Here is a 20,388-nt window from a genome sequence, read left to right on the forward strand (position 1 = left end):
TCCAGTCCCGTCTGGATTATGGGAGCCTGGCTTATGGCTCCGCTTCCCCATCTGCGTTGCGGGTGCTGGACCCAATACTACACAGTGGGATGCGACTTGCCACTGGTGCCTTCCGCACCAGCCCTGTGGACAGCATACTATTGGAGGCAGGTGTCCCTCCCCTGCGGTTACGGCGCCAACGTTTGCTGGCCGCTTATGCTGCCCATGTTTTAAGCTTGCCCGGGCATCCAAACTATCGTCTCCTGTTCCCGCGATTGGTCGTCCATCTGCCAGAACATCGGCCCCGGTCCGGTTGTACAATCGCGGTCTGCGTCAAAGAGCTTCTCTCCGGGCTTAGGGTTTTCACTGTTCCACCTCCTTTCTGGGCCACTTTGCGTACACGCCCATGGTGTGTTCCTCGTCCTTGCCTTCGGCTCGACTTGGCACAGGGCCCGAAGGACTCAGTCCCTCCAGAGGCCTTCCACCGCCGCTTTTATTCCATCCTGGCCACGTATCAGGGCTGTGGCATTGTTTACACTGACGGTTCGATGGTTACTGGTCGTGTTGGGTATGCGCTCACTCTAGGGGACCATTCTGAACAACGTTCCTTGCAGGATGGCTGCAGCGTTTACACTGCTGAGCTGGTTGCCATCTTTCGTGCCCTAGAGTATATCCGCTCCTTCTCAAGTGAGTCCTTCGTTATCTGTAGCGATTCCCTGAGCGGTTTATGAGCTCTCGACCAGTGTTTCCCTCGTTCTCGTTTGGTGATGGCTATCCAAGAGTCCCTGCATACTCTTGCCCGTTGCGGCCACTCTGTGGTCTTTGTGTGGACCCCCGGTCATGTCGGTATCCCGGGCAATGAACATGTTGACCGCCTGGCGAAAGAGGCCATGAGTAAACCATCTCTGGATGTTGGCCTCCCAGAAACTGATTTGCGGGCAGTCCTCCGCTGAAAAGTTTTTGTGCTTTGGGATGCTGAATGGCGCGATCGGATCACGCACAATAAACTCTGTGCCATTAAGGAGACGACGACTGTGTGGCGGTCATCCATGCGAGCCAACCGCAGGGACTCAGTCGTCCTTTGTTGACTCCGCATTGGCCACTCCCGGCTGACACACAGTTATTTACTGCGCCGGGAGGACCCTCCTCTGTCGCTGTGGGGTGGCTTTGAGAGTGGCCCACATTTTGTTGGCCTGCCCCCTTTTAGCTGTGGTCAGGCAGACATTTGCGCTGCCTGATATGCTCCCTGCCCTTTTAACTGATGACCCTGCTATGTCTGGTTTAGTTTTAAGTTTTATTCGGGCAGGGGGTTTTTATCGTTTAATCTGAGTGTTTGTTACGTTCTTTTGTGTGGATTCTTGCCTTTGGCCTACGGTTTTAGACTGAGTTTTTAATGTGTCTCTCGGTGGTTGGCTTTCCATTTTTTTTCTCTATGGTCGGCCAACCACCGCCACACTCCGTGTGATTTTAATTTGTTATGTCTGTTCCTTGTCTGAGTTTTTCTTGTCCTGTGTTGTCTGTTGTCTCTATTATCCGCCTTTTTCCTGTGTGTGTGTGTGTGTGTGTGTGTGTGTGTGTGTGTGTGTGTGTGTGTGTGTGTGTGTGTGTGTTTTTTTTTAAGTTTTGGATCAAGGGACCGATGACCGTTGCAGTCTGGTCCCTTTAATCCCACAAACCAACCAACCAACCAACCCTTGCTCATCAGACTATTGGATTCTGCAGAAGGAAAGAAAAATAATGGAATACAAGACCCTGGACTGACTGACCTACACTGAGGCTAAAAGGAAAGGCTCCATCCCATGCTCATGACAACATCTTACACTGTCGCTATCACTACTGTTACAACCCCATCCGTTGCACCAATTCCAGTCAGCTGTCAGAGCTGTAAGACTACACCTGCCCCCTTGATGGTGGGGGGGCACTTCCCTCCCCGTTGGTCCCGCACCACCTACCCACCTACCTTGGAAACAGCCCCCCCCCCCCCCAGCAATTGGGGTCATCAGTCAGTTTTTTCCACCACCACCACCACCTGGCTTAGCTCCGCCAATTTGCCAATTCATCAGCCTCCACCTCCACAATGTGAACCTCAGCCCTCCATGGCTATCATGGTTGTTATTATAAGAATCGGTCAGCTTACGCAAGGATGTCTGGCGGAGTGTGCATCTACGTCCGTAACACTCTTTAGAGCGAGTGTGTACCTCTTCAAACACCTGTAGAGGCTCTCACTGTTCGGGTGTGGACACCTCAGACTGTCAGTGTCTGCCGTATCTACCTTCCACCGGATGGTGATGTCCCACAGCGTGTATTGACTACACTGATAGCCACCCCCTTTTCTGTTACTGGGTGACTTTAATGCCCATAACCATTTGTGGGGTGAATTGGTGGCAACAGGCTGAGGTACTGTCATTGAGCAAGTGGTGGCACAACTCAACCTTTCCCACATTTCAGTGTGGCACGTGGCACGTACTCAGCTGTCGACCTTTCAGTCTGCAGTCCCAGCCTTCTACCATCTGTCCAATGGAGTGTGCGTGATGACTTGTGCGGGAGTGACCACTCCAATCTTTCTGTCACTGCCGCAGCATCACTCTTCTTTGCGCCTCCCCACATGGGCTTTTAATAAGGCCTCCATTGCCACTACTGAGCCTCTTTCCCATGACGCCATTGATGTGATGGTTCAAACGATCACTACCGGCATCATTTCTGCAGCGGAATCAGCAATTTCCCGTTCTTCCAGGTCCCCTTGGTGCAAGACTGTGTCTTGGTGGTCACCGGGAATCACTGAGGTGATTAGAGATTGCAGGCAGGCCCTCCAACATCATAAGTAGCACCCGTCACTGGAACACCTAATTACTTTTAAGCAGCTCCGTGCCCGAGCCTTACGCCTTAATCGCCAATGGAAGCAGGAATGCTGGGAACAGTATGTCACCACAATTGGCGTCCGAACATCTCCATTGCAGGTTTGGAGCAATATTAGGCAACTCTATGGGTATCCGACACCCGTCAGCATACCTGGGCTTTCCCTGAATGGAGCAGTCTGTAATGAATCAGGCATGATGGCAGAACTCTTAGCAGAGCATTATGCTCAGAGTTTCTCTTCTACAAATTACCCACTGGCCTTCCACTCCCTGAAAGAGTGGTTGGAACATTGGAGTGTTTCATTCCATACGTGCCATCCCGAATCTTACAATGCTCCATTCAGTGAGTGGGAATTCCAAAGTGCCCTAGCCGCTTGCCCTGATATGTCTCCCAGGCTGGATCACATCCACTATCAGATGCTCAAACACCTCTCGGTGGACTGCCAGCGACACCTCCTCGACCTTTCAACTGTATCTGGGTTGAGGGTGAGTTCCCCTCTCAGTGGCGGGAAAGCATTATCATCACAGTGTTGAAGCCTGGTGATAACCTCCTGGAAGTGGACAGCTACCACCCCATTAGCCTCACCAATGTTCGATGCAAGTTGCTGAATGCATGGTGAGCCAGAGGTTGAGTTGTCTAGTTGAGTCTTGGGGCCTTCTGGCTCCGTCCCAGGGTGGGTTCCATAAGGACCACTCTGCCACCGATAATCTGGTCTGCCTGGAGTCTACCATCCGCACTGCATTTGGCTGCTTTCAGCATCTGGTTGCCATCTTTTTTGACATGCAGAAGGTGTACAATGCAACGTGGCAACATCACATCCTCACCATTCTTCATGGGTGGGTTCTTAGGGGCCTGCTCCCAATTTTTACTCAAAATTTTCTGTCACTTCATTCCTTCCGCATGCAAGTTGGCTCATGGTTTGGCATTGCCTTCCGCATTGCGGTTGCTTGACCCCATACTTCACTGCGAGGTCCAACTCGCAACTGGAGCTTTCCGCACAAGCCCTGTAAACAGTATACTTGTGGAGGCTGGTGTCCTGCCCAGGTGAGTTCTTCGTTATCTGTAGTGAATCCCTGAGTGGTTTACAAGCTATTGACCAGTGTTTTCCTCACTCTCATCTGGTGATGGCTTTCCAGGAGTCCCTCCATACTCTTTCCCATTGCAGCTACTCCATGGTCTTTGTGTGGACTCCGGTTCTTGTCGGCATCCTGGGTAATGAGTGTATTGATATGCTGACCAAACAGACTGTCGGTGCACTGACCTTGGATATTGGTCTTTCGGAGTGTGATCTCCAGTCAGTTTTGCAGCAGAAGGTGCACCCTGCCTTCAATCAACAAACTTAGGTTCGTCAAGGAGACTACAGGTGTGTGGCTCTCCTCCTTGTGGGCCTCTTGCAAGGACTCTATTCTCCTCTGCTGGCTACCCATTGGCCACACCTGGCTGATGGACAGTTATTTATTGCGCTGTGAGGACCCACCTCTCTGTCGCTGTGGTTCAGCATTGACGGTGGTCCACATTTTGTTGGACTGTCTGCTTTTAACTGCACTCAGGCAGACGTTTGCGCTGCCCGATATGCTCCCTGCACTTTTAGCAGATGACACTGCAATGGCAGGCTTAGTTTTGAGTTTCTTTCATGCAGGGGGCTTTTATTGCTCGGTCCAAGTGTTAGTGTCCTTTTTTTTGGTGTCGAGTCTGGCCTTTGGCCTACAGTTTTAGATTGGGGTTTTTATTGTGTCTCTTGGTGGTTGGCTTTTCCTTTTTTGTTCCCATGGTCGGCCAACCACTGTAACACTGTGTGCTTTTTAATTCCTCTTTTCTGGTCTTTGGCTATGTCTTTCTTGTTCGGTGTCATCCTTTGTCTGCATTGCTTGTTTTTCCTTCTTTGTGGGTGTTTCATGGTCATGGAAAAAGGTACCGATGGCCTTTTTAGTCTGTTACCTTCAACCCCCATAAATCAACCAACCAACCAACCAACCAACCAACCAACCAACTACTTTCTCGTCATCGCATTGCAGTACCACTCACTCTCCATCTCTTCGGCGAGGATACATTCCTGGGTGCAGTTTCTGCCATGCACTATGCAGTGTCACTTTCTGTGCTGACGATGACCATGGACTTCTTTACACCTCATATGCAGCATGATAGCAAGTCCATTGTGGTGGGGCTGTCATGTACCCTATTGGTTGTAGCCCCCTGACAAGACAGGGATCACTCAGCTGAAGCCTGTACTGTTAACTCCCCATGTATGCTGTGGAGTAGATGCCCATCTCCCTGGGGTACTGGGACTCTCGGCAATGGCCCTCCTGTTAGGTGGCACTTGCTGAGGCTGGGTGGTGCCCGTGGGGAGAGCCCCTGGTTGGAGTGGGTGGCACCAGGGCGGATGACACACCATGAAGCATATTACATCATCTCTTGCTGGTGGTCCACCGCCAGCAGTCTCTAAGCGGGCAAAGTCTAACTTCGATACGAAGAAATATAACCCCAAATGGTTCCCCTCCCTGGCTCCACCATTGGAGGAACACCAGGCTAGGGATGACAGTGAATCTTATTCACCCCGGTACCTCATATGTATGAGAGTTGATAGGGAACCTTTCATGTCCATGAAGCCTCAGTTTTTTGTGGAGCATTTGGAGGACAATTTTGGGGAGGTGGAGGGCTTGTCCAAAATGTGTTCTGGGTCAGTCTTGATAAAAACAGCATCCTCTGCCCAGTCATGGGCATTACTTGCTTGGGACAAGTTGGGGGATGTTTCTGTTACCATCATGCCTCGTAAGAGCTTAAATGTGGTTTATGGTATTTTATTCCACAGGGACCCTCTTTTGCAGTTTGACGACGAGCTGCTCACCAATTTAGAGTGGCAAGGTGTTCATTTCATGCAGCACATCCATCGAGGCCCGGGGATTAATTAGGTTGCCACCGGTGCCTACATCTTGGCCTTTGATGGTGACACATTACCTGAGAAGGTCAAGCTGGTGGCCTAACACTGTGATGTAAAGCCATATATCCCTCCACTGTTGAGGTGCTTTAAGTGCTGGAAGTTTGGCCATATGTCTTCCCACTGTAATTCCAGCATCACCTGTCGGGATTGTGGACATCCTTCGCATCCCAATACTACCTGTGCCCTGCTTCCCATCTGGGTCAGCTGCAGAGAGCGTCATTAACCTTGCTTGCCAGACTGCAGGATTTTTCAGAAAGAGAGGAGAATCATGGAATATAAGATGCTGGACCAACTGACCTACATTGAATCCAAGAGGAAATTTGGGTGCCTACAGCCTGTGGCTACGACCTCCTCTTATGCTGCCGCTATGAGAACAGTTTTTGCCCCATCAGTTCCTCACATTACTGTCGCCTCTCTGAACCACAAGACTACACATGGCCCCCTTCATGGTTGCCACCTACTTTCGGAGCAACACCCCCCCCCCCCTCCCCCAACCATCGGGGACATCAATCCCCACTTCTCAGCTGGAGAAGTGTAAGTCTTCTTTGGCTCCTCTCGCTAGGAAGGGGTCCCTTGGGTTACTCCCTTCCCGAGTTTCTGCTAGTGGGAAAGATGACACCCACCAGTGATTGAAGAGCCCTAAAGCAGCTGGTCATAGTGCTTCATGCTCATCCTCAGTCCTGGAGACTGAATCAGTGAAGTCCTCCAAGCTACGGAAACCCAAGGAGCAGTGAGAGAAATCCAAAAAGAAGGTCCCCAAGACCAAGGGAATGGCGGTAGCACCCACACCACCACTACCTACTTGTACGAGCTCTGCGTCTGCGGATGAGGTAGAGATTCTGGTGTCCATTGAGGACCTAGATCTCCCCGGACCCTCAGACACAATGTATAAAGACTGCTCGCATAAAAAGTCGGTGGCAGCAGGTGACTCTGAGTCGTAAACTGCCCCATTGAATGTTCCATGCCTTCCCAGTCTCACAATGATGTCATCCTCCAGTGGAATTGCGGTGGTTTTTTCCACCACCTGGCTGAGCTACAGCAACTGTTAAGCTTTACACCTGCTTTCTGCATTGCCCTCCAGGAAACCTGCTTCCCAGCAATGTGGAACCTTCCCCTCCATGGCTATAAGGGATACTACAGTAACCATAGTGACTATAATTGAGTGTCAGGTGGAGTTTGCATTTATGTCCTAAACTCAATCTGTAGTGAAACTGTGCCCCTTCAAACCCCTTTTGAAGCTGTGGCTGTCAGAATAATGACGATACAGGAAGTATATCTTCCTCCAGATGGTGCAGTATCCCTGAATGTATTAACTGCACTGATTGATCAACTCCCTAAACCTTTCCTACTTTTGGGAGGTTTTAACGCCCGTAACCCCTTCTGGGGTGACACCATGCTTACTGGTCAAGGCAGAGATGTCGAAACTTTACTGTCTCAGTTCGACCTCAGCCTCTTAAACACTGGGGCTGCTACACATTTCAGTGTGGCTCATGGTAGCTACTCTGCCATTGATTTATCAGTTTGCTGCCCAGGACTTCTCCCATATATCAACTGGATAGCACATGTTGACCTCTGTGGTAGTGACAACTTCCCTATCTTCCTGTCACTGCCCTGGTGTCAGGCTCACGGATGCCTGCCCAGATGGGCGTTAAACTAGGCGGACTAGGAAACTTTCACCTCTGCTGTCACCATTGAATCTCCCCGACATGGTAACATCAATATGATGGTTGAACAGGTGACCACAACAATCATTCCAGTGGCAGAAAACATGATCCCACACTCTTCAGGGTACCCTCGGCGAAAGGCAGTCCCTTGGTGGTCGCCGGAAGTCACTGAAGCAATTAAGGAGTGTCGGCAAGCTCTATAGTGGCATAAGCAGCACCCTTCTGTGCAGCACCTCAGCCTTTAAACATCACCGTGCCTGCATTAACCAACTTATCAAACAGCGGAAGCAGGAGTGTTGGGAGAGATATGTCTCGACCGTTGGGTACCATACGACACCACCTCAAGTCTGGGCAAAGATCAGACGTATTGTCAGGTACCAGATCCCAACAGGTGTTCCAGATGTTAATGTGAATGGCGTGTTATCTACAGACGCAAACGCGATTGCTGAGCAATTGACCGAGTACTATGCTTGAGCCTCTGTGTCGGAGTATTACTCCCCCGCCTTTCGCACTCTCAAACAGCAGCTGCAAGGGTAAGTCCTCTTGGGAGCTCCTCAGCGTCCTTGATATTCCCCCGACACAGCTTCTGGAACAGATCGGATCTACAGTCAGATGATTAAACATCTCTCATGTGACTACAAGCAATGTCTCCTCGTTCTCTTCAATTAGATGTGGTGCAATGTCGTCTTTCCATTGCAGTGGCGGAAGAGCACCACCATTCCGGGGCTCAAACACAGTAAAAACCCACTTAATTCTGCCAGTAGTAGCAGTATTGAAGCTGTGGGGATGGGTCATGGGTTGTGCTTGGGTAGCTCAGATGGTACAGCACTTGCCCACAAAAGGCAAAGGCCTTGACTTTGAGTCTCAGTCCTGCACACAGTTTTAATCTGCCAAGAAGTTTCATATGAGCGCATGCTCTGCTACAGAGTGAAAATCTCATTCTAATCACACCAAGACTCGATTCACACAATTGTGTACCTAAGGGTACCAGGACACCACTTTGGGTTGATGTTCAGTATAGCACACTGGTAGGGATGTTGTGTATGGTGGAAACATTGGAAACAAATGGCGTATTGTATCAGGCAGGTTGCTTAGTGAAAGAAGTGGTGCATTTGTACAGTATGTAAATTGTGAAAAATGATACTTGTGTTTGTGGATAAGTTTAGCACCCAGGATTTAAGGTTAACCAAGGTGGTGTTGATAGCTAAAGTGAGTATCCTGTAGGAGGTGGTGTTGGATACTACTGATGTCGGCCTTGGAAAATCACCAAACACCAATGAAACTGCATTATGAAGGAAAGTGAAGCGCCAGAAGGGGAGTGATTAGGAAGAAAAAAGTGCTGTTCTTGGAATTTATGGGTAAGGTTTTTTCCAAAAGTGTCATTGACAGCAGTGCAAATTAAGCAATACCAAATACCAACAGGAAATGAATTACTGGTTAACGTAAACCATACAGAGCCTGAAGTACTTGAAATTGATTCTGAAGGAATTTATCAGTCAGCAGCTGAAGGATGGGATTATGGAGGAATGCTGTAGCCTATAGGTGGCTGTAATGGTCATTGTGCCCAAAAATTGGCAGATGGATCATCAAAATACAGGTTTTGTTGTGATTATTAACGCCTGAATGCTAAGACTATAACAGACATGTGCCATTTGCCAAACATTATAGAAACCATATACTATTTGGGGCCAGTGCAAGTATTTTTCAACAATGGATTTAAGTGCCTACCATCAGTTTGAAGTCATTCCAGAGGACTGACCAAAAACAGTTTTTTCTTTGTTGTGGGGGCATTATAAGTTCAGTAGGGTGCCTTTCAGATTGAAGAACACATCTGTGATGTTTCAGAGGTTGTTGGATGGAGTTTCCCAAGGATTGAAACCACATCAGTACATCGTAAATTTTGATGATACAATCATATGTGTGAGTGATATGGAGCAACACAGACAATGCCTATGAGAAGTATTCCTGAGACCAAGAGCCACAATGTTAATGTTGAGTAAGGAGAAGTGTAATTTTGTGTTGGAAGAGGTGGCATACCTTGGTGGCATAATTAGTAGTGATGGGGTTAGAACAAACCCCAAGGTTGGTTAAAGCCCTACTTAAATTTTCTATATCTGGATTGGTGTAGGAACTACAATCATTTCTTGGAGTTGCGAATTATTATAGGAGATTCATAAAAGGATTCACAGATGTTGCCAGACCACTGACACAATTACTAAAGAAAGATTCAAATTTTGTTTGGTCAGAGGTTTGTCAATGTGCTTTTGAGAAACTGAAAGAAGCTTTCGGATAGTCTGATCTTGGTGTTTACAAATTTTACTAAGGAATTCATTTTCTCATGCAATATATTCAACTAAGCCCTAGATTGTGTTTGTGTCAGGAAACAGATGGCATAGGACAACTGGTAGTATATGCATCAAGGCAAATAAACTCAGCAGAGAAGAAATGTTGACCCTTATCAGTGGGATCACCTACTTAAAGTGTTCTCTCTATGGGAAAATGTTTCAAGTGATAATGGATCATGCAGGATTGAATAGTTGCAGGAGTTGGAGGAGCCATCTATTAGGTTGACTCAATGGGCAGTACAATTGAGTATGTTTGATTTTGACGTCATATATAAACCTGCAAAAAAGAAGGGACTGCCAACAGATTAAGTAGGAAAGTAGCAGTATTACAGATACATTTTAACGAATTGAAGAAATAGCATACAGTTCAGAAGACAGGCAGTGAATGTATGCAGTTTAGTTGGATGAGAGTACCATTGCAGATGTTATTTCAAGCATTAGCACCATTTCAGTGGCCCAGAATTGATGTTTCAGGTCCTTTCAACAAAACACCTGCAGGGAAGAAATATGTTCTCATGATGATCAACCATGTTTTGAGATTAGTGAAAATAGTCACTATGCCCAACCTCAGCAACAGTGGTGCAAGCACTAGGAAATAATTAGATACTAAGGTTCAGGGTACCTGAGATGATGGTGATGGTTCAGATACTGTGTAAGCTGTTACACATGAAAAAGTTGAGAAGGAGACCTTTACATCCTCAAGCTAATGGAAGGAGAGAGAGAGTGTGTGTGTAAAAACTATAAAGACGATGTTAGTATACCATTCCAGTTGTGATGTTTAATCTAAGGTATGTGGTCTCAGTGTATAGCTCAGAATATCACACAAATACAAGATTGTCACCTTAAGAAGAATTATAGGGTCATAAGATGCCATCACCATTAAACAAGTTAACAAAATAAGAAGGTGAGACAGGAGATCCTGTAAAAGGGCTCATGAGAGTAATAAGGGAAATATGCTACAGGGTGTGCAAGGCTAATACCAGGACACTAGAAAAGCAAGAAGCAGCAGTGGGCTGTACAGCAAGAATGCCTCAATGCAAGGTTGGCCAATGGGTAATGTTACTGACTTTCTATACTCAAAAGGGAATATAAAAAAAAATTGTGAAGTGTCAAGGGCCATATCAACTTGTGGAAACTGCTCACCAGAGAATGTAAAGATTGAGTTGCAATGATGGCAACAGTTGTTCATGTGGTACATTTGAAATAATTTCAAGAGAGACAAGCAGTTATTCCAGGATTTATGGATTTGAATCTGAAGGGTAAAGTGAAAAAGAAAGTGAAAAAAAGCAAGTGAGAAGTTTTGGGCAAACCAATTAGTAGTAGTCCATATGTATTAAGGCCTAAGAGATAAGAGTAGATTTATTGTCTGTCTATTGGGTATAAATATAACATGAGGTGTAATGTAGGTGGGATGAATTGCTGCAGGGTGGTAGAGGACTTCAGGGAGAGGATAGGGTAAAGAGTATCCCTTTCCTCACATTAGATATTCCAGTTGACTGGGGAAGTAATGAATTGTGCAGTAACTGTGGAAGAATCATTGAACGTTGAACATTAAGAGGTTACAAACTGAAGTGAAAGTGTTGGATAGGGAAGTAGTGATCGTGAAGTGACTACAGTCCTTGGAGAATAGCATATCAGAAGCATGGTAAGAGGTATTGGAATTGCTGGGAGCTATGCAGCAAGTTGTGTGAGAATGCTGAGACTAAACTGTTGTCTCCAGATCAGCACCTGAAGGAGCTGTGGAAATTGCAAAAGAAGCTACCACTAAAAGTAAATTTGGTCTTAAACCTAGTAATAAGAACTTACCTTCTAATTTTAACCTAGCCATGGTGGAAGCAAAGAACCAATGGAGTCAGTGTACATTTTGGTTTCTTTACCAGTAACAGAGAAGCAGTCATGGCACCCGTGTTACAAGGACCACAGGTATCCCATTACATTAGTGATACCAAAGAAGTTTGTCAGGGTAAAAATGCAGTGGTTGTTATTAATTGCACAGGAAAAGAACAGGCATGTGAAAATAGAAGCAGTGGAGTTGCAAAAGCGTTACTGAGGTGAGGTTACCATTTGTCTGAACAGGCAAGTGAGAGGAAATCAGAACCCCTGTACAGTGAAGTTGCTGCTGGGTCATAAAAAAGGAAAGATTACAACAAAGAGATGACTAGGCCCCAGTTGCACTTCCAACAGTGAGACACATTTTGCTAAAGTTACAGTAGTGGCTCATCTTGAATAGGGAATCTCACAACAGTGAAAAGGTTAGAGCTAGAGGAAAATGGGTTGTTGATTAATGGGACATTGTGTGAAATAGTGGGAATAACCTGTCTGAGCATTTTGCAGCCTCAATTGAATTGGCCAGAGGAACCTATGGAACTTTCACCAGCCGCAAATCTGACTGTCGAATGAGACTTCAGAACCTGAGTTAATTCAGGTCTGGTCAATGGTGGCCGAGCAACTGGCTTGTCACAATACGCCAGTCACTACTCTTGATGAACTGTGGTATCGTGTTGAAGCTGCATGGGTAGTTGTACCTGTACATGCCATCCGAGCTCTGTTTGACTCAATGCCAGGCGTATCAAGGCTGTTATTACGGCCAGAGGTGGTTGTTCTGGGTACTCATTTCTCAGGATCTATGCACCCAAATTGCGTGAAAATTTAATCACATGTCAGTTCTAGTATAATATATTTGTCCAATGAATACCCGTTTCTGCATTTCTTCTTGGTGTAGCAATTTTAATGGCCAGTAGTGTGTTTGTTTGTGACTCAGAGCTGGCCGCTGTGGCCGAGCGGTTCTAGGCGCTTCAATCCGGAACCACGAAACTGCTACGGTCGCAGGTTCGAATCCTGCCTCGGGCATGGATGTGTGTGATGTTCTTAGGTTAGTTAGGTTTAAGTAGTTCTAAGTTGCAGGGGACTGATGACCTCAGATGTTAAGTCCCATAGTGCTCAGAGCCATTTGAACTATTAATCCAGTAAAAGAAACTCCAATTGAAAATGGTACAAAAAAGGTCTTTGTAAAAGTCATTAATTGGTTTTCTGGAAATGGGCTTGCTCTAAACATTGAAAAAACACAGTACATCCAATTTTATTCTGCAAAAAGTACAGTTCCTTCAATAAATATAACACATCAACAGAAGTCAGTAGACAGGGTAGAGCATACTAAGTTTTTGGGTGTACATAGAGATGAGAATCTCAATTGGAAAATTCTTAATTTTGATCTGCTAAAGCGACTAGATTCAGCAACTTTTGCAATCAGAATAATTGCCAATTTTGAGGGTATAGAAATTAGTAAACTAACATACTTTGCATACTTTCACTCTCTGATGTCATACGGAATAATATTTTGATGTATCTCAACATGATCTTCCAATTGGTCTCCTTACAGATTTTGTCCATCCTAGAGCTCTTCTTGGAAGTATTTCTTGTCCTGTTTTTTAAAGTGGTGAAACCATGTAAGTCTATTTCTCCCCATAGTTTCTTTTAGGGTATTGATCTGAAGGGTGTTTCATATTGTTTCATTCCTTATCCTGTCCCTTCTCATCTTATCCAGGATACCTTGTAGAACATGCACCTGTCTCACTTGTATTCAGCTCGGACCTTTCTATGTCCAGGTCCAACATTCTGATCCATAGGTCAAAATTGGCGGATATGACTCATATATTTTTATATATTTTTTGATTTGTAACTGTGTCCGATATCGATATGCAATAAACAAAGTTTTGAACAGTTTTCTGTCCTCTCTGAATTTCCATTCTTGATGTTTCCTTTCTTGTTTAACTTACTTCCTGGATTTTTGAAAGTATCTACTTCTTTAACAATTTTTCCTTTACTACTTAATTTCCTTCTTTTTTCCTGCTGATTCTGATCATCTCACTCTTTTTGAAACTTGTTTCCATGCCTGATTCATAAATTGCTCTCTGCCAGGTATTTAGTTATTCTTAGAGTTTCTGCTAATTTTCTTCTCAGATCACCATATCTTTTGCTATTGACCCTTGATGAACTTCCGTTATGTTGTCCATTGTCCATGGCTATATTAAAGAACATTGGAGAGAGCACACTTCCTTGTAAAACTCCTCTGTATGTTGTAGGCGATTCTGATTTCTTGCCATCTATCATAACACATTTCAGGCATTTCTTGCAGATGTTTATGATTCTGAGTTTCATTCTTTTTGACAATTCCAGTCTGTTCAAAACTTGTCTTTCCATTCTAACCACGTCATAAACCTTTTTTATACCTATGAATGCAATTGTGATATCTTCCCCAAATTCACCTTCTACCTGTCTAGATGTAAATATGGCATGTATAGTTGATCCTCCAGACTGAAATCCTTGTTGTTCTTCTTCTCTTAATTGTTGTTCTATCCTGTTTCTGATTTCCTGTAAAATTCTCTCTTCATAAATCTTCATGCTGTGGCCGAGTAAAGCTATTCTTTTGTAGTTTTGACAGAGTGCCTTGTTACCCTTCTTTAAAACAGGTACAATAATTGCCTTTACCCATTTGCCTGGAATCATTCCATGTGTCCATGCTACCCTCACTATTCTCATGGTGGAATGAGAGAACTGCAGAAGCAGTCAACAACAACAGCAACAACTACTACTACTACTACTACTACTACTACTACTACTACTACACATGGGGAGAATGATTCAGAAACAGAACAGAACATAAGATAGAAATGGAAATGACTGAGCAGAGCAGCAAAGAAAAGAAAGAATAGCATTGGCTAAGATAATGTCTTAGGAAAAATTCACAAAAGAAATAGAAGATAATTTTAAGGATGACAAGATGATATACTGCATATTAGATATGATATACTGCATATTAGATGACAGCAGGAAGCAAAAAGAAAATATTTCAAAAGTAATCAAAAAAGAGGGAAAAACCCATGTGGGTGGAGGTAGTAGTTATGAAAGGATGAAAAGAATACATCCAAGATGTTTATGGACAGGATGAAACAAACACATCTAATGAAATGGAGGGAGATGAAGGAAATAACATCTTCACAGAGGAAACAGAAAGAGATAATCTGCAGATGTTGGATGAAGACAAAACTGTATTAGAAATGAAAAATCCTACTGAATCCCAAAAGGTCCTGTGGTTTGGTTACTTTTACTCTGATATCATCTACTCCAGATACTTTACCATTTTACTTTTCTAATACGGCTTTATTTACATCTGACATCTGCAGATCCACTCTTTCTGTTTCCTTTAGTAAATTAGCTTACTACGCCCATTTTCACTCATTGCTTTCATATGGCATCATATTTTGGGGTAATTCATCACTGAGGAATAAAGTATTTATTGCACAAAAGCGTGTAATCAGAATAATAGCTGGAGTCCACCCAAGATCATCCTGCAGACATTTATTTAAGGATCTGGGGATATTCACAGTAGCTTCTCAGTATATATACTCTGTTATGAAATTTGTTATTAACAACCAAACCCAATTCAAAAGTAATAGCAGTGTGCATAACTACAATACTAGGAGAAAGGATGATCTTCACTATTCAAGATTAAATCTAACTTTGGCACAGAAAGGGGTGAATTATACTGGCACTAAAGTCTTTGGTCACTTACCAAATAGTATCAAAAGTCTGACAGATAACCAACAAGTATTTAAGAAGAAATTAAAAGAATTTCTGAATGACAACTACTCCTACTCCATAGAGGAATTTTTAGATATCAATTAAGAAAAAAAAGAAAAAAAAAAACAAAACAAAAATATTTAAAAAATAAAAATAAAAAATAAAGAAAAATAAAAACACAAAAAAATAAAGTTGTTATATTAAGTATGTTGTTAAATTAACCTAATTATGTCATGTATTGGAAAATTCGACTCGTTCCACATCATTACGAAATATCGTATTCATGATCCATGGAACTAGTATTCATCTAATCTAATCTAATCTAATCTAACCTTGACCTGTTCCATTACATGTGTTCATTTCATCCTGATCCTCATATAGATGTTGGAAGTATCCTTTCTATACTTTCACAATTTCTTCCTCCTGCCGATTGATTTTCCTTCTCTGTTGACGACTCGTGAAGTATTTTCTTTCTGCTTCCTTCTGTTACTTAATATGTGGTATAATATCTTCTTTTTCATCCTTAAAATTCTCGTCTATTTCTTTAGTGATTTTTTTCCAAGACAGCTTCTTAGCCAATGCTATCATTTTCTAAGCTGCTCTGCTTAGTCATTTCCATTTCTCTCTCTCTTATGTTCTGTTCTGTTCTTGAACCATTCTCTCCATGTGGTGTTCTTCTTCTTGACTGCTTCTGCAATTCTCTCATTCAATCATAGAGTTTCTTTGTGTGTGAATTTTGTCAATGTTTTCCCCATGTTTCTTCCACTGCCTTGACTATGGCCTGTTAGAACCTTCTCCATTCTTCCTCTACATCCCTTCCTCTCATCTTTGGGAAGCTATGTCATAATCTTTTCCTCGTATATCTTTTGGGTTTCTCTTATCTTTCAGCTTCCAGCACGATTTTTGCCCGTCTTTTTTTTTTTTTTTTTTTTCCTTCCTCCGTAGGTACTATTTCTGAATTTCCTCAGTGTTCCTACCGATAGTCTGTGCGTGCTGCCAAGATTGATGCTTGGTATCACTTGTACTTCCGTCAGGCCAAGTTTCAACTATGGGAAACACATTTAACTATTATTTCTTCAGGAACAGTATAATAATTGTAGTAAAGCAGCTTCAAATTGTTTAACAAAAGCTATTTCAATTTGTTTCCAGAGTTTGGCAGCCCACTTGCGGTCTGTGTATGGTTTGATGCTACAGCTGCAAAGCTTAGAACAAGAATTGCATGACAGAGCATCAGAGGAGCTGGAAGCTCGTAAGGAATATGAGAAGCTAGTTGAAAATTCTGGCATGGACAGTACGATGGAGGAAAGGGAATCTGCAAGGGTGAATGACTTCGTAAATAAGTTCCTGCCTCGCATGCGCACTCAACTGAACGTATTGGCAAAAAGCTATCAGGTAACATATTTTGGCATTGTTGGAGGGGTGAGAGCTTTTTTCCAGTGCATTTTGATAATCTAAGATGTTCAAATTTGTCATTCGACTTGAGTGTAGGCATACTATAATTGTAAAACCGTCTCATTCAACATCATAGTGAGATGTCAACATTATGATCCAAAGAATATGGGAACATTTAAATAACTGGGGTTTTCATCAGGAGTTTTTTTATGTGAAATTTTCCAGATTTAGAATCTGTTGCTCAGAATGTAACTCCACATTTTTTCCCAAATAACTTCTCTGCCTTCATTAGGTGAGATGGTAATGTATCAGACAAATACTGTATTGGTACTATGTGTATTGTGGAATACAAAGACTTGTAAAACGGAACTGTCATTCTACAGCAAAATGTACAATATAATGATCTTAGTCGCGGAATTGTATTCTGTTCCAGACTAGGCACTGAACCCAGATATTGTCTTTAGCCCTGCTTAGAACAATTAAGTTCCAGTACAAGAGAAAATGAATATGGCAGAAAATGACTTAGTTGCTGACTATGGCTCTCTTAAAGTTTGAAACTGTCGTGCTGATTGCTTTGTATACTGTAATGAAATTTCTGGAGTGTGACAGTTAAGCATGCCCTGTAGGATCTCAGTATGAGAGTACATGACAGTATGGAATTTCCTTACCTGACTTCTCTTTCCATTTTAAACTTCTCACTATCTGGAAGAAACCTAATGAAAACAATAATGTTGATGTATGTATTCTTTACCATAAGAGCAGTTGTTAAAACTAAAACAGTCTAGTTTCTCAAAGGTTGTTAGTACAGATTTAGCTCAAACTTAGCCAGGAGCTTTCTCAAAATCTTTTTATCTCAGGCTAACTAATAATTCGTACTTGTTGCTCCATTCTGTAGTTTCGTTCAGGACTTGCAGATTGTCTGTTGTGTTGTTGTAAAGTATTTTGTTTGTTTGCTTAGTAATTGTTAATTATTCCTCTGTGGTTGGTGATGATTTTAGTTAATATTGTGTATATAATATGGAGACTGATAGTCTTGTAAGTTAGACACACCTGTATCCTTTTTTGTGAAGCAAATCGGTTTAAACTGAAACATCATATCCAGGCACCTTTCCCTTCTTCATACATCCAATGGTATTATATGCCTCACCTGACATTATTTCTGCAACCTCTTTATTTTCATTATTATCTGTGCATTATACAAACACTTAAAGATATCTTCAAATGCTTGTACTTTTTTCTGTTAATTACTGTACAAACTAGCATGTTAACTCTTCAAGCCAGTAGTTCCCATGGTCAAATTCTGTAACTCTAAACCTCACTTCAGCTGTCTTTCAGCTATATTGTCCCTTAAATGACTCAAGAGACCATCTTTCCTTAGTTTGAGATAGGGAATAGGAATGTCTTTTGTATTTTTCTCTTTTGCTCATTTGAAAAGTTGTAAACAGTACAAATACATTGTGACTATAAGTTATATACATGACTCTGCTGCTTTCTCATTGCGTCACAAAGGATTTATTTCATTCTGCACAATCTTTGGTTTCATTGCAAGTCTTGATACAGATTTCACAGCAGCTCTCTGGATGAATGTGGATGGTACGAGTCTTGTAGCACCTGTGTATATTCTCTGCTACACACTCTCATATAGCGAATCTCTCTGCCTGGAATACTGTAGCCAGCTTCCCCAGAGAGACTGCACACTCTAGTCTAGGGTGTACCCCGTTTATCCCAGCCCAAACCCCAACACCTCCTTTTGTTTTGGACTTGTTAGTCAAGCCGACCGTCAATGGAATGGTGTTGAAGTTCATTCTTCCACTGATCCCTACTTCCAATCATTACAATGAAAGGTTTCTTGAAGCAGATGAAAGATATTGCATAGTCAGCCAGCATTTCCCTGACCGTTCCTATATTCACTACATCAATTGTATGAGTGTGGAATTCTGGACGTACTAAAGGTTTCCAGTTTTTAGCCCATATACACCTGTTGCTGCCTCCATTGTAACACAAAGATGTAATGGGAATGTATGCAGCGTAGTCTCCATCCCATCAGTGAGTGTGCTGCTAATTCCACCTGTTACGGGTAGGCAGGAAAATCTGCACCTCCCCAAGCTCTTTACAAACCACCTTCTTTTCTACTTTATTCCACCATACTGTAACCCCACAAATTATCATAGGTCTTACTTCAGAGGTGTATATCTAGTACATTCTCCTTGTACTTAGACCCCAATTTTTTCCACAGGCCCATCTAGTGTGCATGAGAAGCACCTCTTGCCTTGGAACTTACGCTCTATATGCAGCAGATCCGTGTAAATTTTGCATCCCAGGTTACCCCTAGGAACTTAACCATGCCCTCTACTGGTAGATGTTCATAGAAGAGCTTCAGATTGGAGCGCATGTCCCAGTTATGCTTCCTCAAGAATTTCACAACAAGTTTTCCTGGGACTGACCCTTAGATCCTGTTTCCTACAGTAGTTTTGTTGCCATCAGGAATCCACTGTCACCTATGGTGTCCAACTATTTTATGGAAGACTTTGAGGAAAAACCACTGCAGTTGGCAAGTCTCAAACTTCCCTACTTCTGGTGGTACAGAGTGGCACACGGTAAGTCACCAAATTTGTTTCATGAATAAAGCATTTGTTGTTGACAAGATTTGTAATTTATTGATGTAGAAGTAAAGAGTACAGCTTTGAAATACAACCTAATGAATCACATGTTTAATATGACTGCCGTTTTGGTTTACAACTTCAAGTCACACACGTGCGTTTGTGATTACTCTCTGACACACATCTTCTGGAATGGCATGGCATAACTCCACAATGATGGCCCTAAGTTGCACTGCATTTTTGGGTTTTCTGTCCCGGTTATGGCTGGGAATTAAGTGTTCTGCATGTAGAGACTTCAGACAGACAGAAGGAACAAGCTGTTGCAGCAAAATAATCCTTCAATATCTGAAATAAAATGTGAGAGACTGACAATCAATTAATTTTTCCCATCTTCCTAAGGTTTGAGTAATCACATATTTCATTATTAACTTTCCAAACTAGTTCCTTGATGTAATAACAATCCATTTGGTACCATGTTTCAGGATATGGTGAAGAAGTTCTTGCTCATGTTGACAACTCAACCAAATGAAATATTGCAGCTGTTGAGCTTCCGTCTAGACTTCAACGAGCACTACCAGAGACTAGATTCAAGGCTAAATGTACCTCTCACATTCCAACATCGTCGTCTCAGTTTGGGAGGAAAGCACCTGTCTCAAACATGATTCAAATTACAATCAGCTCCAGTACCTTCTGTTGAGCTTTCTTCAATAAAAGTTTAATGAAATGATGTGTTTACATTTTATGGTGTTATATAAATTGTGCTACTCATTTTCAGGTTACGGTTGTGGTGTGCCTCACCTGTGATAACATTGTCCCTCAGTAGTTGCACTGCTGTTCCTGCCTGTTATCTTGCTGTAATTTGATTAAAGACAAGTCCAAAATGATGAACACAACACTGCATCAGTTACATTGTCAGTTTTTCCAGGTTCATGACACAAGTATTATTTCAATAATTAGCTTGTCTAAGTTATATTGTACAGTTTATACACCACAAATGAGCACACACACATTCTGCCATGAAATACTTGACAGTG

At 43.0% G+C, this 20,388-nt stretch overlaps 1 protein-coding gene across 1 annotated transcript in view; it reads left to right on the forward strand.

Moving 5' to 3' along the window:
- Positions 1–20,016, forward strand: part of LOC126249412 (gamma-tubulin complex component 3-like) — a 207,721-nt gene extending 187,705 nt beyond the window's left edge. The window contains exons 14-15 of the mRNA XM_049951067.1: positions 16,512–16,754; positions 19,837–20,016. Coding sequence (XP_049807024.1) covers positions 16,512–16,754; positions 19,837–20,016 — 423 coding nt within the window. The remainder of the gene's footprint in view (positions 1–16,511; positions 16,755–19,836) is intronic.
- The last annotated feature ends 372 nt before the right edge of the window (positions 20,017–20,388 follow it).

Source organism: Schistocerca nitens, chromosome 3 (genome assembly GCF_023898315.1).
Source record: "Schistocerca nitens isolate TAMUIC-IGC-003100 chromosome 3, iqSchNite1.1, whole genome shotgun sequence".
Classification (NCBI taxonomy): domain Eukaryota; kingdom Metazoa; phylum Arthropoda; class Insecta; order Orthoptera; family Acrididae; genus Schistocerca; species Schistocerca nitens.